A 25,337-nucleotide genomic window follows, 5' to 3' on the forward strand; every position below is an offset into this window, starting at 1 on the left:
TGCTAACCTGCCACCTTCCCAGGTAAAAGGCCCTCTCCTGTGCTCTTCTCAGCCCGGCCCACCCAGCTCCATCACATCTTTCTTAGTACTGTACCCTCAGGGCCAACGACAACATCTTGACACGCAGTAGGCCCTTAAAGTTCCTTGAAATGAAACAGAGACAAAGACGACAGAACTTCTGTCTCCAAACCCATTACATGCTGCTGCTGCTGCTGCTGCTGCTGCTGCTGCTGCTGCTGCCGCCCACATTTCTAAAACCAGGCCTCAGCTAATCAGCAAGACTATGGATAGTTCCATTTAACAGTCTACTCTGACCTGTTTTTCAACACTAAAAGCTTTTGTTCAAAGAGGAAACCCCAGAGTTTAACTTGGTCCCTGCCCCAGAGGTGCAGCACCAAAATACCAGGTACCACGGGCCAGAGCAGACAGCAGGTAGCTCCACTGAAAGAGAAGGCTGTCGTCATCCACGGCAGCCCAGCCCCAGCTCCCTCCCCCCCCCTCCCTCTTTAGCAGGATGAGGGACAGGAAGGGTGTACGACAATCAGGACATCTACCTTACCTTTTTGACCATCGTCGTTTCTGTGGCCTCCAGCTTTGCCTTCTTAGTGTCAGGTCCATCTTCCACTCCAGGGCTGACTTTGGAGATCTTGGTTTTCTCCCTACAGAGTGACACGAGTCACAGACTCTCAGACATGGAAGGGCCTTTCCGCACCACCCCGCCAAACCAGTTTCTCAAGCACACAGGCCTCTGTTTGAAGGGCACTTATTCTATTCTTGGATGGGTCCAATGGTTAGGCAGCTTTTGCTGATGTTAAGCCTAAGGGAGACCATGAATACCTATAAGTGAGGACCTTCCCCATTTCCCAGAGGTCTCTCTTAGGTGAACTAAACCCTCTGAGAGCCTCCAGTATGGGCACCTGAGGGAATGCAGCAACACCACTCTGCTCAGCCTTCTATAGCGTAAAGACTTTACGTGCTGTTTTTCAGGACTCCTTTCAAGTCACTCAAGGTAATAGTCTAGATTCACAGAGCTCACGGGAGTCACACACACACACATCTGTTTGAAATGTGGCCCCTCGGTCCATTGTTAAGCACTAAAGGAGAACCAGCAAAACTTGTTCATGACCCCAACTTCATAGATGGGGAATCTCAAGCCCAGAGAGAAGTCACATGGACTAGATGACATCATAGCTCAGTCTCATAATACCCAAGGATGACTTTTACCTCTCATCAGAAAATGAGACTAGAAGGACCCCACTGATTTATAAATGGAATTAGTCTTAAAGGCCATCTACATCTAGTCCAGCCTTTGCATTTAACAGATGAGGAGCTTGGGGCCCAGAGAGGGGCAGGAACAGATTTCCACACATGCGTGATCTCATTCATTCTCTCCACCAGTGCAGTTCACAATCCATCCTTACACTCTTCCATCATTCTTCTGCAAGTCTTTCTATACATTCTATACATTCTCCTTAGAGAATCCTGCCCATTGTGCTATCTTTCATGGATACTAAGGCACACTTGGGGCATTTTCCTATTAGTCTGATTCCTGTGATTCCATTTTGTGAGACAGAAGGCACTGGACCTGAAGTTAGGAGGACCTGGGATGGACTCCTTCCTCAGGCACCTCTTCTATGTGACCCCATAAACCTCTGGGTCCTTCTGTAGAATGTGATCATAGCACTGACCAGGCTCAAATGAAAAACGGGACATGGAGTGCTCCAGAATGGGAGTCGTCATCACTGCGGATGACCAGTCTGACCATACATGTTTTTGGCTTTTCTCCTTATGCCACGTCCACACATAGATCCTTCTCATTAGGAGCATAGTAATTCAGCCTACTTAGGTCCATAATGAAGCTGAATCAAATAATAGCCTCAAGGGCTGAGAAAATACATACACACACACACACACACACACACACACACACACACACACACACACACACACACACACACACACACACACAGTGCTGTGCCAGGCACTTCAGAGGGAAGAGTTGGACAGTCTTGCCCTTTAAAAGAACTTAACTGATTTGAACAATGTGGGCCCTCAGATCATAATTAATTGAAACCAAGGAAGTAGTAAGTAGTCAAAAGAATGAGGTATGGGGCAGCTAGGCGGCGTAGTGGATAAAACACTGGCCCTGGATTCAGGAGGACCTGAGTTCAAATCCGGGCTCAGACATTTGACACTTACTAGCTGTGTGACCCTGGGCAAGTCACTTAACCCCAATTGCCTCAACCCCCACCCCCCCCAAAAAGAATGAGGTATGTTTGGATCATTCTGGACTGAGCTCTGAAGTCCAGATTCTCCATTCCTTGCAAGTCAGTGGAAGTACTGTTTTTCAGGCTCTATATGCTCTAAAATTCACTGAAACAATACTCCACAAGTGATTTTCTCTGCCTTGCCCATTTGGTCTGTACTAGCAAATTTCCAAGTTCAGAACATAGAGAACCCTTCATCCTTCAGTTGCTACAGGCACAGTTACAGGCTTTGGTAATTCTCAGGGCATGATTAGTATCCATGAAAGAGGAAGACAGAATGAAGCCTCCAGCACAATGGGCTGGGGTGGGGAGTGGGGAAGACTTGGAAAACAACGGTACAAGAGCAGAAGGGTGTGAACTGCACTGGTGGAGAGAAGGAGTGAGGTCCTGGATGTGTGTCTCACTGCTGCATTTTAAGCTGTCAGTCTCCTCCTATCCAATCCAATTTCATTTTCAGGATGCTGTGAACTCCGCTCCTCTCCCAGCACTCACTCCACAAACTCATGCTCTCCCAGATTAGCAAACATGTATCCGTGGTAGCCAAAAACATCCCCGGTAAAGAACTTGATGCTATTTTTATAACAGATCTGGTCAATTTTAACTAAGACATCCCTGGAACAGCAAGTCAGACAAACCTAGAGAAAAAGAAAGAAGCTGGGCATGAGTTTTTGCAATCAATGATTCACCTTATTGACATTTAACTATCCTAAAGAACAGGCTCTGTGGACATGTTTAAGACCAGTTTCAAACTGGTAAGACAGGTTCTTGGAATACTACTATTAGAAGACAGGAAAAATGGCAGCTTTCAGTGTAAAAAAATACTAGTGAAAATAAAATGCCACTCTACTGACCCCAAATGAGTTAAGAGAGAGCACAAAAAGCTGACCAATTTAAAGTCCCAAAACAAGATGGATGATATTCCTTAAAGTCTATAAATACATTAGTGAGCCACTTCTTTCTATCATCTTCCCTTTGAACACAGACATTTTCTTTCTTTTTTTTTTTTTTGGTGAGGCAATTGGGGTTAAGTGACTTGCCCAGGGTCACACAGCTAGTAAGTGTTAAGTGTCTGAGGCCAGATTTGAACTCAGGTCCTCCTGAATCCAGGGCTGGTGCTCTATTCACTGTGCCACCTAGCTGCCCCCAGACATTTTCAATAAATAAATAAAGAAAACCCTATAGTTGGATAAGTAAATAAAAAAGGGGGAGAGGGGAAGAGACAAGGAAAGAAGGTGAGAACCCTCCCTCAAAACACCTTCCATCCATGCCCAACGTGGGCTAATAGTGTGATGTGACTGCCAAGCAGCCGACATGATCAATCTTGGGCTGCATCAATAAAGGCATTATGTCAAGTGTAGATAGAGGAGAGCCACGAAGATCATGAAGGACTCAAATCGAGGCATTTGAGAAATGGTTTTCTCCCAGTTTTGAAATCCTTCAGTTTTGAATGGTTGCTAACCTACAGTCAGTACCAAAATTGCTTTTTAAAAGTGACCAGAAAGATAAGCAAATTAGAACTTGGCATTTTCTCTGTTCTTTTTGCCAATGTTAAGAAAACAGAAATAAAATAAAGTCCTCCTGGGATGTCCACCCACAAAATCTGGTGTGAAATGTTATCTGCAGGCCAACAAGAAAGGTTACAAACCAAGTGAACTTCCATTCAGAGCCAGTGATTTACTCAAAGCAATGATCACCATGTCTCTGAGACTGTACTCCACTAAATCAAGGAGCTGACCATGACACATTTTAACAGACAGGATGAAACAAATCAAGGATAAGAAACTCAGCTTTCAAAGACCATATATTTCCTCTTTGGGGAGGGTTTTAAAAACTATTTTTCTGTATTCTGGAACCCTATGGCAGTCTGGAGAAGCCTAGGGACTGCTTCTTAGAACCATGTTTTAAAAGCATAAAATAAAACACCTAGAATTACAATGGAAGCCAATTACACTGAAATACAGTTCTCAAAATATTTTTTAAAAACCAAGTTCACAGGGCAGCTAGGTGGTGCAGTGGGTTCAGGAGGACCTGAGTTCAAATCTAGCCTCAGACACTTAACACTTACCAACTGTGTGACCCTGGGCAAGTCACTTAACCCTCATTGCCCTGCAAAAAAAATTTTTTTTAATAAAAATTTTAAAATACACCCCCCCCCCAAAAAAACAAGTTCACAGACTCCTAGGTTAAGAACACCTACTGTAAGGGAATGTGAAGAAAAAAAAAGACAAAAGTGCATTTTTTGGTTTTTGAGCCCACATTCTCTCCATCATAGTTCCAGATTGTAAACCTTAAAAAGTGGAAATAAACTCCTTTTTGGAAGAGAAAAATGTGTTGGTGTTAGTCAAAAAATACTTTTAAGTCCAACAACAATAAAACTGAAACCAAATGTCTAAGTGAACAGATGTGTAAAGGGGATTAAGTAAAAACTTGGCCTACTGTATCATTAAGAGGGTCCATTAACACAAACAGATGCTGTATTAGGAAAAGGGTCAGATTAATGGGCAATAAGGCAGCAGCTCCTATTTACTGTACATCTAAACATCACAATTAGCGGTTTGACACTTTGGCTCTAGTAACCAGATCCTCTAATGTTAACAATTCAAGGAATGCCACAAATGAACCAAATGGTTGCTTCAAGTAATTATGAAGGAGGAAAGAAATCAATTACAGAAATTCTTCCTGCAAAATGTCATGATCTGTGCTGCCACAAAAGAGAAGCAAGAAAAGGTGGAAAGGCCCAAGTAAGTGGAAGGCCCTGTTTGAAAGGATATGCTGAGAAATTTTCATATTGGGAAAAATCAAGCTCAGATTTTCACTTCCTGTAAAACTTACAGCATCAAATTGTGTGAAGAAAGTCTCAGGCTTGTTTTCTATATTCTCTGTGTCCACCTTCACGTCCACCATGGGATTGAGGTTCTGTGCTCGTTCCAAGGAGGCTTCTGCCCGGTTCCGGCCAGAGGATCCAGTAGTAGGAATCAAGAACTGAGCACTAGTGTCTTCTGAAGATACCTAGAAATAAATTCTAAAATTCTTACACTTTTGAACAGAAGACATCTCTAACAGAAGATGCTGTGATGAACTTTTGGATTTTCAAGGTTACTCCTACCTGTCCCCCCCTTCCCCCCAGATCTATAAAACCTACATTCAAGAAACAGCAGCCAATGATATCCCCTGCTTCCTTTCTTCAACCTCCCAGGAGAGAAAAATTTCACTTGCTACTGTTCTTCCTATTCAAAAGTCAATAGCTCCCCCTTGTGTTAAGAAAAAAGTCATCACTACCAAAATTAAGACTGGGTCTTAATGAGCAAATGGGGAATGTCTGGCAATTGGACAAAGCCTCTGCTCTTAAGCTCAGGGTCTAGCTACAGAAAACTAATGTACTGAGGAACAATGAAAGAAGGCCTGCATATCAGTCAATCAACAACCATTAAGTGGGGTGCTAGATAGAAAAACCACAGTGTAGGCTATTGACTAGTGAGGAAGGACTTGAGCTGGTTCAGTCATTTTTTCAGTCCTGTCCAAGTAGTGTGCCATCTCCTCCCCCAAGGCATTAAAGCACACACCCTGTGTGCCCAGGGTCACCCAGTTAGTGCCTGTATGAGACTGGATCTGAAGTCAGGTCCTCTTCCTTTGAGCTGGTGCTGGAGGGAGAGAGGGTTTCATATGACCTCAAGGACTGAGAATCCAAAGGGGCCTAGAAGCAGCCTGGACACTGGCTCAGGGCCCTGGGCCCTGGGCTGTAATCCCACCAATGATCCTTGCTTCCCTGGGCAGGGCAGGCCTCAATTTCTTTAACTATAAAACAAAATGTATTCTAAGGCCCCTCACAGCTCTAAATATAGGATCTTCAAAAATTTCCCCCCACACAAGACAATATCACAACACAAAATCCCCACAATCAGACACTGATCGAGACCTAAGATATGAGACAGCACTCAGTCCCCACAGCACATCTGGGAATGATAGACTCCCCTCCCTCCCCATTTAAAGTTTTCTTGGCAAAGACACTGTAGTCATTTGCCATTTCCTTCTCCATCTCATTTCAGATGAGGGTACTGAGGCAAACAGGGTTAAGTGACTTGCCCAGGGTCACACAGCCAGTAAGTGTCTGAGGCCAGATTTGAACTCAGATGAGTCTTCCTGACCCCAGGCCAGGCACTCTATCCATTGTACCACCTAGCTGCCCACCTCACAAATGCTAGGCACTTAATAAATGATTCTTGATTCAGGAACATTAATTCTGAGACTATGGTTTCCAATTTTGGAGACAAAAGTCAGAAGCTCCTGGATCCCTCTGTCAGTGCTGGCTGCACTGTGGGAGGTGCTCCATATAGCTCCCATAAATGCTCCTGGAAGGAGGGAGTGCCCACTGCCAGCAGAATGAGCTCAGGCCATGCCCTGGTGCAGAGGCTGAGGTAAGGGTAAGACGGCTGTTGGGAAGTGCTAAAAAATAGTTCATTTAAAAAATATTTTTAAATACAAGGCTCTCAGGAGAGTTCTATAGCAGGTATGGTTTGCTGTCTCATATTTTAGGCCTTGATAGGTGTGAGGCAGTACCTCAGAGTTGTTTTAATCAATAGTTATTTAGAGCATTTTTTCATATGATTATAGATAGCTTTGATTTCCTCCTTTGAAAACTGTCTATTCATATCCTCTGAGCATTTATCAATTGAGGAATGACTCAATATTCTTATAAATTTTGTTTTTGGTGAGGCAATGAGGGTTAAATGACTTGCTCAGGGTCACACAGCCAGTAAGTGTCAAGTGTCTGAGGCCAGATTTGAACTCAGGTCCTCCTGAATCCAGGCCCGGTGCTTTATCCACTGCGCCACCTAGCTGCCCCCAATATTCTTATAAATTTGACTCAGTTCTCTATATATTTAAGAAATGAGGCCTTTATCAGAGGAACTTCTTGTAAAATCCACCCCATTCCACCCGAGTTTTCTGCTTTTCTTCTAATCTTGGCTGCATTGGTTTTGTTTGTGTAATTTGATAGAATCTTGGAATGACGCCACCTGCTGGAGACTTACTGTAGAAGAGTTCTGCCCATGAAGCGAAGGTCTTTGAGGGCAAGACCAGGAGTCTTTTCTTTGGCGTCAGGAAGTGACATTGGGTAGTGGGAGGGGGAAGGAAGAGACTGGCGCTCAGTCTCGGGCTCTTCCCTTTGGACTCTGGTGGAGAGTGGAGCTAGAAATGTGCTCTCCCTTTAATAGATAGGAATCTAGGCCTTTTTCTCTCTCTTTACCAAATTCTTATTCTCCTTAATAAATGCTTAAAAGTCTAACTCTTGCTAAAGCTTATAATTTATTGGCGACCACTCATTAGATATTTTAGACAGTTTAGCTAGAATTTTAGCCCTTAACAAATCAAAATCATCCATTTTATATCCCATGACCCTCTCTAATCTCGTTTGGTCATAAATTCTTCCCTGATCCAGAAATCTGACACAGAATATTGCATGCTCCTCTAGTCTGCTTTTAATATGACCCTTTATGGCTAAATCATGTACCCATTTGACCATATCTCATTATAAGTTGAGAGGATATTGGTCTATACATAGTTTCTGCCAAACTGCTTTCCAGTTTTCCCTGTGATTTTTGTCAAACAGTGATTTGTCCCAAAATCTTGGATCTTTGGATTTGGTACATTTACTACTGTGTATTGTATACCCAATCTACTCCAATGATCCACCACAATTATTTCTTAGCTAGTAGCAGATTGTTGTTGACGATTACCACATAATAATACAGTTTGAGATCTGATACTGGTAGGCTTTGGCTACCTTCCTTCATTTTCTCTCACTGATTCCCTTTATATTCTTGACCTTTTGTTCTTCCAGAAGAATTTTATGATTTTTTCATTGCTCAATTTCACCACAGCTCTGAAGCCAAAAAGCTACTCTTCCAATTCTCCAACCCTGCCGAATCCCTAGAAGCATCTCTGCCTACACTTCAGTCGGTCAATTGCTCAAAGGCAGGCATCAAATGAAAGGCAGCCATATCAGTTGCCTAAATATAAATCAAAGATTTCCTCTCTTTCTGGAAGGACAGATTTACCTCTAGGATAAAGTCAACATCCCTCACAGTGAGTACCCAGATGTCCAAGATAGGGAAACAGCAATCCAAGGAGAGACTATCTGATTTAAGAAAGAAGTTGACTACAGTCACAGTGATACAAACTTTTAAAGGTTCCAAAGCGAACTGCATGCCCTCTGACCCAGCAATACCACTGCTAAGTCTGTATCCTAAAGAGAGCAAAGAAAAGGGAAAAGGATCTATTTGCACAAAAATATTTATAGCAGCTCTTTTTACATATAGACTACCACTGTTGTTGTTTGTCCATTCTGGAAGAGGCCCATGACATTGGGAGGTTCTATCATGACTTGCAGTGAATTGGATTGAAGTGAGGGAGGGCTGTGCAAAGTCACCAGCCTCACTCTCTCCTCTGGAGTCTTCTGGGTCCAGTGGCAAGATATACATCAGGACAACTGGAGATGGCCCTGGATGTTTAAGATAGTTGGAGTTAAGTGACATGCCATGGGTCACACAGCTAGTAAGTGTCAAGTGTCAAGTGTCAGAGGCTGGATTTGAACTCAGGTCCTCCTGAATCCAAGGCCGATGCTCTATGCACTGCACCACCTAGCTGCCCACAGACTAGCTTATATACAGACTAGCATGCTGACCTACCTGACCTAGGAAATCTTGGCTGGGGGGGGCGGCAGATGCAAAGACTGATAAGCAGATTAATAAAAATGAAATTTCACCTGCTGGTGATCCATCATGGTCAGTCCTTTCACACCTGCCAAAATGAGATTCTTCGCAACTTCTGCCCCCAGACCTTTCATTCCGACAAGAAGCACCCGGGAGGCCCGCAACCTGTAACAGAGACACACCATCGGTTACCAAAGGACCACAAGCTATTGTCACACAAATTTCAGGAATGGCTGGATGTGTCTGGTTTTCAGAAAGGATCCCAGTTGGAAGGTCCTGCAGGAGTCATTAAGATGCTAGGATTCTACCCTGAAAAGACCTTCCAAAGGCTATCTAAAGTTTGACTTCCTAATTTTCTGGATGATGGATGTAAGAGAAGAACAAGCTGAAGGGACTTGTCCAAAGCCTCCCAAGAGAGCTCCTTGGGCCCCAACCTTAGTGCTCTCTCTAGTATCCAGCATGGCCTCTCTGGGCCCGAACAGAGATGGCTTCTATATCATCATTGGCAAATCACATGATCAGTTTTAAAGTTGGAACCTTAGAGAGACATCAGGTCACTTAAGGCAACCTCCTCATTTTAACAGTGGAGGAAACTAAAGCCCAAATCACCCTAAAACACAATTTGGAATTAAACTTGAGAAAAAGTCACTCAACCATACATACTTTTTGATCCAGCTATTAGGCATATGCCTTCAAAGAAGTCAAAAACAAAAGGAAAGGTTCTATATTTACAAACATATTTACTGTAATAACAAAGGTCTGAATGGAAAGTGGGTGAATGACTGAACAGACATAAATATAAGCAATTATTCGACAAGCAATTATTAAGTGCCTACGAAGCATCTGATTTGTAAAAGTAAAATTGTTTCCACCCTTAAGGAACTTAAATTAGAGACGAGAAAACAATACATACCCACATATAGCAGATAAAATATAAGGAAAGGGACCAGACCTATGATTTTAGTGGTATAGAAAACTCCTACAAAGGCTGGCTATGGCAACTTCCAATCTTAGAAAGTGGCCCAGGGTGCTGACATTAGGAGGCTGGCTCTCTGATAGAAACCATAATGAAGTGTTACTCTGTAGATGTAGAGCTAAGAGGACAGAGGAAGAGGAAGCAATGCAATGAACTTCTCTCCAGAAACTCTGCTTAACAGACTTAGAAAATGCACTAGACTGAATCCCGATGGAGAAATCCAGAAAAAGTCGCGGTGAGTCCTTTGTCCAACTGAGCTCAACAAAGGGAGACAGACAAGGAGACCAACAGACACTGGTGACAGAGGTCAGGCCAGAGGCATGCTGAGGATAGCACTCCAATGCCAAGGAAAGGCTGTACACAAGGGCAATAAGATGTCTTAGACCCATGCTGTGGCACCCCTAGACCCACACCTGGCACTGTGACAGGGACAGGTGCCAACTGACAGCTTTGTTACCCACTCTCCAGTCCCAGCTTGTACATCCAGAACAGAATAAGAAAGGGACATGCCCATCAGCAGTGGTGTTACTGGGAAGGGAAGCAGTATATGGAGAAAGGAGGCAGTTTAGAAGCCAGGAGCCAGCAGCAACAATGGCATGGCTCAGACCCCAGGAGCATTACAGGGTCTCACTTCCAACATCTAACCTCCAGAGCAGGAATCTCAGGCCAAAGGGAAGCCTACAATTCTGTCACTATGATCCAGCAGTTTCCCAGCTACCTTATATGGACAAAATCCAGCAGCATCTACTCTTGCCCAGGCCCAGGCCCAAACCCAGGTCAGGAACTTACAAAGCTCAGACCAGGAGGGCAGCAATCAGACTCTGCCCTAGATCAGTCTACTTTGGGAGCACTGAAAGCCTGCAGGTGCCCAGGTTGTCCCTAAGACCTTGGAATAACACAATACTCAATACTCCAAGAAAGGAGTGACAGGACCAGAACAGACCATACCTCTAGAAGTGTGGCAGAGTCCAGCACTAACATCAAGTCCTTGGAAGAACAGAGAAAAAGGAACCCTATCATAATAAAGCTATTACAGTGACAAAGATACTCAGCACACAAACACAAAAGAACATTACTCCAAACATCCACAAGTACTACACTTCAGAGAAAACATAGCTTGGGCACAAACTCAACTAACATACCTGGAAGAGATGAAGCAAGAGTTTAAAAAAAAGTCAAAAAAAATTTTTATAAATAGAATGAGAGTGCTTAAGGAAAAAACTGGAAGAGAAATGAGAGATATGGAAGAAAGAAACGGAAAGGAAATTAACAGCTTGGCACAATAAGTATAAAGCCTGCCCACACAACAAATTCTCTGGAAATCAGAATGGATCACTTAAGAAGCCAATGACTCAATGAAGCAAAATGAAAGAGTAAAACAAAGTCAAAAGGTGGAAGGAAGGAAGGAAGGAAAATGTAAAGTGACATGGAAAACATAGCAAAGAAAAAAACTAAATCCTTGGAATGCCAAGACCAACAAAAAGAGCCTAGACACCCTATTTCAAGAAATCATAAAAGAAAACTGCTCAGACCTCTTAGAACCCAAGGGCAAAATGGAAAAAGAAAGAATTTACTAGTCACCTCTTAAAAAAAATCTCATGGGGCAGCTAGGTGGTGCAGTGGATAGAGCACCGGCCCTGGAGTCAGGAGGACCTGAGTCCAAATCCGGCCTCAGACACTTAACACATACTGTGTGACCCTGGGCAAGTCACTTAACCCCAATTGCCTCACCAAAAAAAAAAAAAAAGAAAGAAAGAAAGAAAGAAAGAAATCTCAAAATGAGAATTCCCAAGAACAATAAAGCCAAAATCCAGTACCTTCAGGTCAAAGACAAAATACTGCAAGCAGCCAGAAAGAAAGAATTCAAGAACCGAAAAGCTCTAGTCAGGATCACACACAATTTAGCAGCCACCATCATAAAGGAGCAGAGAATTGAAATATAATACCCTGGAAGGCAAAGGATGTGGGCTTATAGCCAAGAATTAACTTACCCAGTAAAACAGAGTATAATGTGTGTGTGTGTGTGGGGGGGGAATGCACCTTCAATGAAATAGAGGACTTCCAAGCATTCCTGATTGAAAGATTAGAGCTGCAGAGAACTTTTAATTTCTATTCAAACAAAGGAGCAGGGGCAGCTAGGTGGCGCAGTGGACAGAGCACCAGCCCTGGAGTCAGGAGTACCTGGGTTCAAATCCGGCCCTCAGACACTTAACACTTACTAGCTGTGTAACCCTGGGCAAGTCACTTAACCCCAATTGCCTCACTAAAACAAACAAACAAACAAACAAAGGAGCAAAGAGAAACACAAAAAGGTCAACATGAATGAACAATAATAATTGATTAAACAAGGATAGACTGCTTACAGTCTAACATAGGGAAGTGATATATGTGTGCCCTCTGAGCCCTCTCTTCATTAGGGTTCAGAGAGGGAGTCTAATTAGACAAGGTCTGGGCCTTGATCTGTAATGTCTTAACAATCTTAAGAGAAGAATGGAAAGAGGGAAAGAGGTATATAAAGAGAGAAAGCAATGTTAGGGAAAGCCCACAAGGTGCATAAGGAGATATACGATACAATAGACAATCAAGGAGGGGGTAGGGCACTTGCATCTCATTCTCATCTTAAGGGGTAAAAAGAATACACCACACGTGTGTACACACACACACACACACACACACACACACACACACACACACACACAACTGGGCACAGAAATACATTTCACTCAACAGTGAAATGGGGGTAGGGGAATTAGAGGAAGAATAGATTAAGGGAGACAGCAGTCCTAAGCAAAACAATTCTAAGGATGTACCAAAATATCTATAGTTCTGCGGTAGCCAAGAATGGGAATCTGAGGGGATCCCTATAAAATGAAGAATGAACAAGTTGCAGTATATGGATAAGATAGAACACTATTGTGCTGATCTCTTACCAGAGCAATAACCATTGAAGATTCCAGACACTAAAATGTTCTCTCTGGCTCCAAGCCCTTCATCCCCTGGCCCCCTCCTACCTTTCCAGCCTTCTCACATCTTCCTCCCCCATCGTGCCCTCCTGGATCCAGTGACAATGGCCTCCCCTCTGCCTCTCAGCTCCAGGCCTTCTCTCTGGCTGCCCCTATTCCTGGAGTGCTCTCCCTTCTCTGCTGAGCTACCTGGCTTTCTTCAAATACCCACTTTCACAGGAAGCCTTCCCCGGCCCCTATTCTCTCTCTAGTAATTATTTCCTATTTATCCTGCACACAGCTTGTGGTAGAGATTTGTTTGCATGTTGATTCTATTAGATTGTAAGCTCCTTGAGGGAAAGGGCTATCTTTTGCCACTTTTTTATCTCTAGTACTTAACACAGTGACTGGCACATAAACATAAAAATGTTTACTGATTGACTGATATTGCGCGATGGGTTTTGTTTTTCTTGTGTTCTTAATGGGGAGTGGGAGGGTGATAAGGCAGATCTTGACTAACTGAAACAATACATTTTAAAAAAGAAAAAACATACATCATAACAAATAATGAATAGAAAGAATTCAGAGAAACTTGGGGAGAAATCTATGAACTGATGAAGCCAAAAGAATTTGAAGAACTAGTTCCAAGAAAATAGTCAAAGTCTTCAGAACTGGGCTCAATGCTGTGTAACCAACTGTGAAAATGGAAAAGGAGGCAGACCACAGGTGCAGAATAAAGCACACTGGAGCCAAGATGGCGGGGGAAAGGCAGTGAGCTCCCAAACTCATGACACGATCACTCCAAAAAACATCCAAATCAAGCCATAGGAAAAGTCCTGGAGCAGCAAAACTCACAGAAGAATGTGCTGAAATCATCTTCTAACCAAGAACAGCTTGGAAGGTCAGAAGGAGGGAGCTGCTGTGCTGATACAGGAGTCGGGCCCAACCCCACAGTCACCCTGACACAGATCCAGTCCCAGGAAGGCCTGAACAGAGAAAGAGACCCCCAGAGCCTCCAAATCAGCTGAAGCACCAATGTCATCTGGAACTAAGCTCACAGTCTGGTGAGTGGGCTGAGCCCTGGGCAGGGGGGAGACTACAGGGGTCTATGCTGGTGCTAAGGCAGAACTTGGATTTTACACCCCTGCTGAGAACCAGGAGGTAGGCTCGAGTATCAATGGCCCAGGTGGGGGAGGGACACAGGCTCCTCAGAGCTAACAACCACAACACACAAAGCTGGTTGATTAGCAAGTTGGTCTGGGGTCATCTAAGGACCAGGGAACAGGCCGGGTGAGGGAAGAACCTGATTCTCCTTAAATCATACCACCTGGGACTTCTTAAGCTTGGGATACTGCAGCCTGGAAACAGTGCCTCACTTTAAGGAGCTAAAAGTCTAGTAAAAGAAAGGTAAAATGAGCCGACAGAGAAAGGTGAGGACCATAAAAAATTTCTTCAGTAACAAGGAAGACCAAGGGGCACCCTCAGAGGAAGATGTCAACATCAGGGCCCCTATATCTAAAGCTTCCAAGAAAAATAGGAATTGGTCTCAGGCCATAGAGGTGCTCAAAAAGGACTTTGAAGATAAAGTTAGAGAGGTAGAGGAAAAAATGGAAAGAGAAATGAGGGAGATGCAGGGAAGACATGAGAAAAATGTCAACAGCTTGAAAAGTCAAATTGGCCAAATGGAAAAGGAGGTACAAAAGCTTTCTGATGAAAATAATTGCCTAAGAATTAGGATTGAACAAATGGAAGCCAGTGATTTTATGAGAAACCAAGACACAATAAAGCAAATCCAAATGAATAAAAATTGAGGCAATGTGAAATATATTCTGGGAAAAACTGCTGACCTGGAAAATAGGTCCAGGAGAGATAATTTGAAAATTACTGGTCTACTTGAAAACCATGATCAAGGAAAGAGCTTAGACATCATCTTCCAAGATATTCTCAGGGAAAATTGCCTTGAAATTCTAGAAGCAGAAGCTAAAATAGAAATTGAAAGAATCCACTGATCACCTCTAGAAAGAGATCCCAAAAGGAAAACTCCTAGGAATATATTATAGCCAAATTCCAGAGCTCTCAGGTCAAGGAGAAAATACTGCAAGCTGCCAAAAAGAAAGAATTCAAGTACTGTAGAGCCCCAGTCAGGATAGCACAAGATCTAGCAGCTTCTAAATTAAAGGACCAGAGGGCATGGAATATGATATTCCAAAGGGCAAAGGAAATGGGATTACAACCAAGAATCATCTACCCAGAAAAACTCAGCATAATCTTTCAGAGGAAAAAATGGGACTTTAATGAAAAAGAAGACTTTCAGATATTTGTGATGAAAAGACCTGAACTGAATGGCAAATTTGACTTTCAAATACAACACCCTAGAGAACCATAAAAAAATGGAGCTGGGGGACATACCTGGAGTCATACAGTGGGCGACTGTCTTGTGTCTGAGGCCAGGTTTTGGCTGGGATCCCCCTGAGTCCAGGGGTGATGCTTTGTCCACTGTATCACTTAGCTAGGTGATGACATCTTTAGGGTTAAATTGAGGGGTGAAGGAAATTCACTGGGGGAGGGGGAAGGGCAGAGGTGAAATCCTACATGAAAGAAACAGGAAAAGGTTTATGGAGTGGGGGAAGAGATGGGAGAGGAGCAGGACAGTAAATGAATTTTACAGTCATCAGAAAAGGCTCAAAGACCTTAAACTCATCAGAGCTGCCTCAAGGAGGGACTAACAGACACACCCAACTAGGTGGAGTAATCTATTTAATCTGGGCAGTAAATGAGCCGAACAAGCATCAGAAATGGCTCAAAGACCTCAATCTCATTAGAATTGGCTCAATGAGGGAATAATGTACACACTCAATTGGGTGTAGTAATCTCTCTAACCCTGCAGGAAAATAGGAGGGGAAGGGGATAAAGAGAGAGGGGCAGGAGCAGCTAGGTGGCACAGTAGATAGAGCACCGGCCCTGGATTCAGGAGGACCTGAGTTCAAATCTGGCCTCAGACACTAGCTGTGTGACCCTGGGCACGTCAACCCCAATTGCCTCACCAAAAAAAAAAAAAAAAGAGAAAGAGGGGCAAAAGAAGGAAGGGCGGAGTGGGGGAGGGGACAGACAGAAGCAAATCTCTTTTGAAGAGTGATAGGATGAAAGATGATGAATAGAATAAATATCATGGGGAAGGGAATAGGATGGAAAGGAAACAGTTATCAATAGTAATCATGAAAAAGAAAAGGGGGAAAAATTGTACAAAAAATATTTATCGCAACTCTTGGTGGAGGCTAAGAATTGAGAATCAAGGGAATGTCCATCAATTGAGGAATGATGGGAAAAGCTGTGCTATATGATTGTGGTGGAATGGTCTTGTGCTACAGGAAATGACAAACAGGAAGATCCCTGAAAAACCTAGAAAGACTAATGAACATCGATGTATTGTGAAGTGAGCAGAGCTGGGAGGACATTGTGCATAGTGACAGCAGTAATGTTCAATGAGCAATTGTGAATGACTTAACTACTCTCAGCAATGCAATGATCCAAGACAATCCCAAGGAACTAAAGAGGAAACTTACTAAGCACCCCCATAGAAAGAACTGATAAAAAGAACACTTGTGGATTGTACATACATAAACTGGTTGCAATCTTGTGGAGGGGGGAGGAAAGGGAGGGAGAAAAATTTAGAACTCTAAATCTTATGAAAATGAATGTTGAAAAGTACCCTTTTCTCTTATAACATAACTAATGCAGAAATAGGATTAATGTTATTATGTGTATATATACATATACATACACACACACACACACACACATATATATAAAACCTATATCAGATTACCTGCTGTCTAGGGGAGGGGGAAGGGAAGGGAGGGAGAAAAATCTGAAATTGTAAAGCTTGTATAAACAAAAGATGAGAACTATCTTTACATGTAACAGAAAAAAAAATAAAATACTTTATTAATTTAAAAAAAAGTACCCTTACATGTAACTAGAAAATAAAATAAATGCTTGTTGCTGAAAAAACAAACAAACAAAAAACAAGAATGAAGCACACTGGGTCCAAAAGGGTCAGTGTTTTGCTTAACTTTTGGGAGGGAAGGATCATTGGGAACTAACAGTGAGAAGGAAAAGTACCAGATCTTATTACAAAGTGGTAATCATCAAAACAATCTGGTACTGTTTGAAAAACAGAGTTGAGGATCAGTGGAATAGATCAGGTACATAATAACAGCAGTAAATGACCACAGAAATCTAGTGTTTGATAAACCCAAAGATCCAAGCTTTGGTGACAAAAACTTACTATCTAACAAAAATTGCTAGGAAAACTTGAAAGCAGGTTGGCAGAAACTAGGTGCAGACAAATATCTCACAAATGTATACCAAGATAAGGTCAAAATGGGTACACGATTCTGACATAAAAGGTGATAGCATAAGCAAATTAGAGGAGCACAGAAAATTTTACATGTCAGACCTATGGATAAGGGAAGAATTTATGACCAACTAAGAGACAGAGAATTACAGGATGTAATTTTGATTACATTAAATTAAAAATTTTTTGCACAAACCAATGAAGCCAAAATTAGAAGGAAAGCAGGTAATGAGGGAAAATGGTCAAAATCAGAAAATGATAAAGAGAGGGGGAGGAGAAGGGATGAGAATGAATTGTTTTGGATACAGTGAACTTAGGATGCCTAGAGAAGGAACATCCAGTTCAAATTGTGCACTGGGCAACTGGTAATGCTGGATCACAGTGTGAAGGAATCTAGGGCTAGGGAGCTCTATCTGGGAGTCTTCATCGTAGAAATAACTAAGCTTGGGGGATCTGGAGAAGGCAGCAAAGGCAAAGGAATTAAGTGAGAAGAGGGTGTGTAGCTGAACCATGAAGGATGACTATAGTTAGGGAGCATAGCTCAGACATCCACGGCCATCTCCAGCAGTGCTCATGTTTATCTTTTTTTTTTTTTTAAAGTGAGGCAATTGGGGTTAAGTGACTTGCCCAGGGTCACACAGCTAGTAAGTGTCATGTGTCTGAGGCCGGATTTGAACTCAGGTCCTCCTGACTCCAGGGTCGGTGCTCTATCCATTGCGCCACCTAGCTGCCCCCCTCCTCATGTTTATCTTGCACTAGACCCAGATGGCTCCAGAGGAGAGAGTGAAGTTAGTGACCTAGCACAGCCCTCCCTCACTTAAATCCAATTCACTGCAAGTCATGACATCACCCTGATGTGATGGACAAACAACAACTGAGGCTGATGGGATCTTACAAGATGATATTATGCCAATAAGGTACTTCCAATGAGGAAGAAGTCAGCCAGAGAAGTCCCCAAGTAGTGCAGCCAGGGGAGAAAGGATGAAATTCGAGCTTTCTGCAAACCAAAGTGATTAGGTGCTGCAAAGATTGTCATTCTCCTTTTATAGATGAGGGATTGGGGGCTCAGAAAGGTTAAGGAATTTGTCCTTGGTCTTCTAATCTAGGCCTCTACCCATTGAATACAGTGCTTTTCCTGCAACACTTACAATTTATTTAAAATCTCATCTCCTGTGGATTTAGTCTGCAAACCTTACCTTGGGACAGCTTGACTAGGCTTTGACTTAAGAATAGGCTATCTTTTCTTTTCTTTTTTTTTTTTGCGGGGCAATGGGGGTTAAGTGACTTGCCCAGGGTCACACAGCTAGAAAGTGTCAAGTGTCTGAGGCCAGATTTGAACCCAGGTCCTCCTGAATCCAGGGCCGGTGCTTTATCCACTGCTCCACCTAGCTGCCCCCCTTGTCCTTTGTTCTTGAAGAGGACCATGACATCTGGGTGATGTCATGACTTGCACTAAATTGGATTTAAATGAGGGAGGGCTGAGCAAGGTCACCAGCCTTACTCTCCTCCAGAGCCATCTGGGTCCGGTGGCAAGATATGCATAAGGATGACTGGAGATGGCCCAGGATGTTTAAGGTAATTGAGGTTAAGTGACTTGCCCAGGGTCACACAGCTAGTAAGTGCTGAGGTGAGATTTGAACTCAGGTCCTCTCAATTTCAGAACCAGTGTTCTATCTACCTTGCCACCTAGCTGCCCTGTAGCACCCTTCTTAAAGGGGAGGAGAGGGAAGGGAGAGAATCTGAAATTCAAAACAATGTTAAAATAAAAAAAACAAAAAAAACCCCACCAATCCACTCAAGAGTGACACAGACTTTAGCCTCCCAGGTCAACCAAGCCCCAGAGATGCTATTTCATCTGGATCAGACTAGCACTAGGATGCTGGGTTTTTAAAATTTATTTATTTTATTTTTTGGTGAGGCAATTGGGGTTAAGTGACTTGCCCAGGGTCACACAGCTAGTAAGTGTCAAGTGTCTGAGGCAGGATTTGAACTCAGGTCCTCCTGACTCCAGGTCCAGTGCTCTATCCACTGCACCACCTAGCTGCCCCTAGGATGCTGTTTTTTTACTGTCAAATCCATTCTACATTTCAATTTAGGATGTCAGAAATAATAGCTCCTTTACCCTCCCACCCTCATTCTCCTGCAAGAAGTTCTCTATAAAGATGGGTCAGGTAGGAGTAGGCAGAATCACCAGTAACTGACTTTTCTTAATAGTCACATCTATATAAAACAAGGTTTTATTCCTGGCAATGTAGAAATGAAGAACAAAAAGCAGCCACCAAGGGGGCAGCTAGGTGGCGCAGTGGATAAAGCACCGGCCCTGGATTCAGGAGTTCCTGAGTTCAAATCTGGCCTCAGACACTTGACACTTACTAGCTGTGTGACCCTGGGAAAGTCACTTAACCCCCATTGCCCCGCAAAAAAAAAAAAAAGCCGCCACCAACAGGCTGCAGCACCAGCAGTAGCATTTAATGGGCACTTTAAGATGTGCAAAATACTTTACCTAGGTGAACTTAATTGGTTATTCACAACCACCCTGGGAGGCAGGTGCTATTAGTATTATCACCACTCCCATTTTACAAATGAGGAAACTAAGGCAGTGAGAGGTTAAGTGACTGGGGCCAAATCAGAAGTCAGGTCTTCCTGACTCCAAAACAATTGAGTTTAAAATTTTTATCTTGATGAACCTTTTCATTTTTTACACCACCTTCACTTCTGAATGCATCTCTCTAACAAAAAATCTCCCTTACCTTTTTTTAAAGAGAAAAAAACACAAAACAACTTAGCAAAAGCAAGGAACACATGAACATTTGTTGACAACACGTGGGGTATCCTGTACCTATAGTCCCCCACTTCTGCAAAGAAGCCAGAGAGTTCATTTTCTCCGTTCTTCCTGGGAGCAGACTGAGCACTTATAATCACCAGAGTTGTCGAGCCCACTGATCAGAGAATGACAAGACATGGAGGTGCATGAATGTATTACTATATAGTAAGAAACAGTAAGTATGAAGAAATCTAGAAAGCATGGAAGACTTACATTAACTCACTAAGCAGGACCAGGAAAACAATATAATCAGAACAACAATAGAAAAAACCCCCAAGCTGAACGCTGTGTAATTATGTGTCAGAAGAGATAAAAATGTACCTCTCTCCGGTCAGTAGAGGTCTGGGGCAGGAAACACTGCCTAGGGACAGGGCCAAGATGGTAAAGACAGGGATTTGCCTAAGCTCTCCTAAATCCCCTTCCAAGCAGCACTAACATAACACCTCAAAATGAATTCTGAAGCAGAAGAACCAACAAAAAGTCGGGGGAAAACAATTTTCCAGACCAAGACAACTTGGAAGGTGGGCAGGAAAGGTCTGTCACTAGGGTGAAAGCAGAGCATAGGCCATGTTCTGGCAAGACAACAGTAGGCCTTGGGAGATAACTGAATTGATGGCAGCTTCCAGAGCACTAAGCCCACCAGTGGACCAGTGGTAAGAGGGTTGGACAAATGGACAGAAGGAAATGTTAGGGGAACCTCTGCTGGCACTGGGTACAAGGACTCTGTTGCATTGCCCATACGTAACTCTGGTTCACAGTTTCTGGGCAGAAAAGAGTGCTTGTGGTTGCTCACAGACCACGTTACAGGCCAGAAAAACAGTGAAAAAAAGTTTCCTTAGATCATATCACCTTGGAAGAACTAAAAACTTACAGACCCCCATAATAAGTTCTGAAAACAGCAGCACAAAAAACCTGAAGCTTCAGACAGTGCACCCCTTCTACCCCAGGAGCAAAGTCCAACTTTAACATAAAGTTAAAAGTCAAGAAATAGGCTGGGGAAATACTGTTTGATGAAGAACTGTGAATGACTTGACTATTCTCAACAATACAATCCAAGACAATCCCAAAGGACTACTGATGAAACATACTATCCACTTCCAAAGAAAGAACTGATTGATGGAACAAACTGCTTAATAAATGCTAGTTAGTAAGTGCTAAAAGAATCACCAGGGTTCACTTTCCCCAGAGAACTACCACCAAAGTTTTATAAGAGACTGGGAGAGGGGCAGCTAGGTAGCCACCAGCCCTGGATTCAGGAGGACCTGAGTTCAAATCTGGCCTCAAACATTTGACACTTACCCTTGACCCTGAGCAAGTCACTTAACTCTCACTGCCCCACCAAAAAAAAAAGAAAAGAAAAAGAGATTGGGGAAGAGGAAGGAAAGGAGAAGGGAGGCAATATCTAAAAGGCTAAATACTCCAGTCTGCTAATTATAAAAAGATCTTTGAAATGATGCAAAGTATGGATGAGGGAAAATTGAGCGTGCTTACTAAAACACTACATATTATACTGAGATATAGCAACCCAGGAATAAAAACTAACAGAAAAATGGAGAGGAGAGATTATTCCCTACCTCCCCTACCCTCAGACAGGTTTCTTTCTTTTTTCTTTGTGGCAAAATTTTGTCCAAAAAGTCTGTATATAAGGGGCAGCTAGGTGGCTCAGTGGATAGAGCACTGGCCCTGGAGTCAGGAGTACCTGAGTTCAAATCCGGCCTCAGACACTTGACACTTACTAGCCGTGTGACCCTGGGCAAGTCACTTAACCCCCACTGCCCCGCAAAAAAAAAGTTTTCCTGAAAGCTTCCTGACATGTTGCCCTCTAGATGAAGTCTTATCCCCCCATCTACTGTAGCTTCTCCCCATTCATCTAATATTTATCTGCTTATTTTGTCTCTATTTTCATATATACATGTTGCCTCCTTTGAGAGAAGCTCCCTGAGGGCAGGCAGGAGCTATTCTTTTGCCTTTGCTTCCCTAGCATCTAACAAAAGTCCAGCTTTCGGGGCAGCTAAGTGGCGCAGTGGACACTTAACACTTACTAGCTGTGTGACCCTGGGCAACTAACTTAACCCCAATTGCCTCACTAAAAAAACAAAAGTCCAGCTTTCAGTGAGTGCTTAATAAATACTGGCTTATAAATTCTGTTACAGCAATTTACTCAATATTCCTCTAGCCCTAAGATGCTGGTATCGAGAACCTTGAATAAAATGAAATTGCTTGATAGGACTTTATGCTCCTGGGAGTGGGGAGTTGACCCTTATACCCATACATGTATGTGCCAGGCACTGGGACCAGTTCTAGGAATACAAGAAAAAACACAAGGGTCCGGGCAGTGATGGAGATCACAGGAACCTGGATAGGCCAGCAGAGCTTGGGCCTATAGTTAAAGTATTATCACACTCTAAGCTCCTTAAATGCAGGGACTGTTGTTTTTTGCCTCTTTTTGTATCCCCAGCACTTTGCACAGTGTCTGGCCACAGTACTGATGAAGTACAGGGCTGGGGAATGTTTGTGCATGTTACCTGAGGGGTATGCCCAGCCAAGCTGATGAAGCTCAACACCAAAGGGTTTGCTAAGAGGGCAAGTTTTAGGGTAGCCCAGAAACTCAGGAAACTGCCTATTATAGTGGGGAAGAGACTGTGATCTGCCTCTGGTAGAAGACTTAAGTACTTCAAATCACGGAAGACAGAAGTAATGCATTGTTATCTTTGTGAAAAATTCTGTTTTCTATCATTTGTTATTTCTACAGCCCTAGATGACTCTTAATACTAAGACTTAAAAACTACCTATTTTCTCCAACATTTTTTCCCTTTTTGTGTGTGTGAGGCAACTGGGGTTAAGTGACTTGCCCAGGGTCACACAGCTAGTGTTAAGTGTCTGAGGCTAGATTTGAACCCAGGTTCTCCTGAATCCAGGGCAGATGCTCTATCCACTGCACCACCTAGCTGCCCCTTCTCCAACATTTTTGTCCTGCTCTCAACTTTCCTCTTTCCCCTACCACCCCAAATGCCACAAGGCTTTTCTTGGGGCCCTGCAGATAGCTCAAACTCCTTCCATTACCCTGTGATCAATGCCTATCACAATGTTTTGCACATAATAGGTCCTCTTTAAAAGAGTTAGTCAAGGAACATTATATGCCTAGAACAGGAATCTGGGGACCTAGTTTCTAGTCCTCACTTGGCTATTGAATAATTTGCTTCATCAACTTCAGCAAATCTGGGCCTTAGGGTTCTCATCAAACATTGAGAACAATATGAAGCTACTTCATGCCTTACACAAATGGAGTCACACGTTCAGTAAAAACAGACAAAAAAAGCCAGCATGCAGACTATTTTTAGACCCTTCTCTTCTCCCACCCAGAAGTCTACCTCTTGGTTTCAGATCAACCTACAAACACCTTCCTATTCTCTCTGCTCTCTGGGGAGGGGGTGGGGCTCAAATGCCACCTTATCCCCCTTTACTTTAACACTCCATCCAAGCTCAGCTGGCCCCACCCAGAATAAGCCCAGACTTAGTCGGCTTGGGGGTACTCAAGCCCTTCACATCTCACCCAGTTGCCTTTCCCCTCTGGAAGTCTGCATCCCTCTTTATAGATGGCTGGAATCTGGACTTCATACAAAACTCCAATTTCTGTCTGCAGTTTCGGTGGGTTGGAGGACTCCAGTGGACTCCACACAACATGATTCCTTTTGTGTATCCCCCCCCCAACCTTATACAGTAAGCTCCTGGGGGGCATGGGCTATCTTTTTTCTTATTTGTTTTTCTAATGCTTAGGGCAGTGCCAGTTCTTTTATGGGTTTTTTTTAGCCCCCACTGACTCTTCATTACTCCATTTGGAGTTTTCTTGGCAGATACGGGGCATGGTTGGTCATTTCCTTCTCCAGCTCATTTTTCAAAGAGGAAACTAAGGCAAACAGGGTTAAATGACTTGCCAGGGTCACCCAGCTAGGAGTGAAAGGCTTCCTGACGCCAAGCCGGGCACTCTCTAAAACCGAGACACACAGTATTCCCGTCCCTGGAATTAGGGATAGGGGCTTAAAAGCTGGCACAAGAGGAAAGGCGCCCCCACCCCTTTTTGCAGGTCCAGACTCTCCAAAACGTATCGCCCCAAGGGATAAGTGGGCTGGCCAGGGTCCTGCGGTCACTACGGGTTAAGGGCAGGAGCAGTCCTCCGCCCACAACGCACACCGGGCTGCCCTGAGATCGATGCCCCCTCCCTTCCGCTGCTCTTTCGGGGGTGGGGGGGGGGCGCGATGTCAATCCCTGGAACCACCGGCTGCAGTGAAGCGTCCACTGCGTACCAGTCGTGGGGCCACGCCAGTGCCGGCCCTCAAGGAGTTTACAATCACGTGGGCCGTTACACCTAGGGAGCCCGGGAGCCATGATCCTCTTCAGAGTGAGCACAAAGGCCCCACCTCAGGCCAGGCCCCGCCCCTGCCTTCTGGCCCCACCTCTTCCGGAGCCCCTCCCCCTTCTCCTCCCCCCCCCTCCTCCTCCCCCGCCGCCGGCCGCCCCTCACCGTTTCTGTGCCTCCAGCCCCCACAAGCGGATCTGCCGGTCGTACTGAGCCGCCTCCTCCTCGCTGATCGTGCCCACCTCCTCCTTCTCCACCATGGTGCCGCCCTGCTCCGCTCCTCACGCTGCCTCCTTCGTTCTCCTCGGTCCGCCTAACCGGCCAGCTTCTTCCCCGCGCGCCGGCTCGCGACCTACCCGCCAACCGCCTACCTCTTTGGACCCCTCCCCCCGCGGCCGCGCGCTCCGGGGACGTGTGCGCAGGCGCCGGTTTCTGCGCCGGCGCAGAACCGTACCCCTACCCCCGCGCCGGCAAGCACGTGCGTGCCCGTGCCACGTGACCTCTCCCGCCCCCTCGCCCCCCTCCCCTTCCCCTGTGATGCCTCCCCCTTCGCCTACCTCTTTGCCTGCAGGCCCCTTCCCGCTTTTTCCCTTTTTCCTGCCCATTATTCCTTTCTTCACACTGGGGCCGAGCCAAAGACGTCCATCTCATCCCCTCCTCTGTCCCTTTGCACTGGCCGGCCCCCATGCCTGCAATGCCTTCGCTGGTCGCCCCAATGGTTTGGGAGCCCCGGCTTCATGCATGACTCAGCTCGAGTGCTCTATCCCCAAAGTAGGGTCAGTCATAGATACAGACCTGGGAGCACCCTCAGCATAGCGGGGAGCCCAACCTCCTTCCCTTCTTACAGGTGTAGCAACTGAGGCAAAAAGGGTGCCTTGCCTAGCGTCTCATGACTAGTATCTGA

At 44.3% G+C, this 25,337-nt stretch overlaps 1 protein-coding gene across 1 annotated transcript in view; it reads right to left on the minus strand.

Annotated features, from left to right (window-relative positions):
• Positions 1-24,834, minus strand: part of SAE1 (SUMO1 activating enzyme subunit 1) — a 59,891-nt gene extending 35,057 nt beyond the window's left edge. The window contains exons 1-5 of the mRNA XM_043994911.1: positions 24,599-24,834; positions 9,031-9,142; positions 5,100-5,276; positions 2,760-2,902; positions 560-659 (exon numbers count right to left, since the gene is read on the minus strand). Coding sequence (XP_043850846.1) covers positions 560-659; positions 2,760-2,902; positions 5,100-5,276; positions 9,031-9,142; positions 24,599-24,693 — 627 coding nt within the window. The 5' untranslated portion in view covers positions 24,694-24,834. The remainder of the gene's footprint in view (positions 1-559; positions 660-2,759; positions 2,903-5,099; positions 5,277-9,030; positions 9,143-24,598) is intronic.
• Positions 24,835-25,337: the final 503 nt, after the last annotated feature.

The sequence above is a fragment of the Dromiciops gliroides genome, chromosome 3, assembly GCF_019393635.1.
Source record: "Dromiciops gliroides isolate mDroGli1 chromosome 3, mDroGli1.pri, whole genome shotgun sequence".
Taxonomy (NCBI): domain Eukaryota; kingdom Metazoa; phylum Chordata; class Mammalia; order Microbiotheria; family Microbiotheriidae; genus Dromiciops; species Dromiciops gliroides.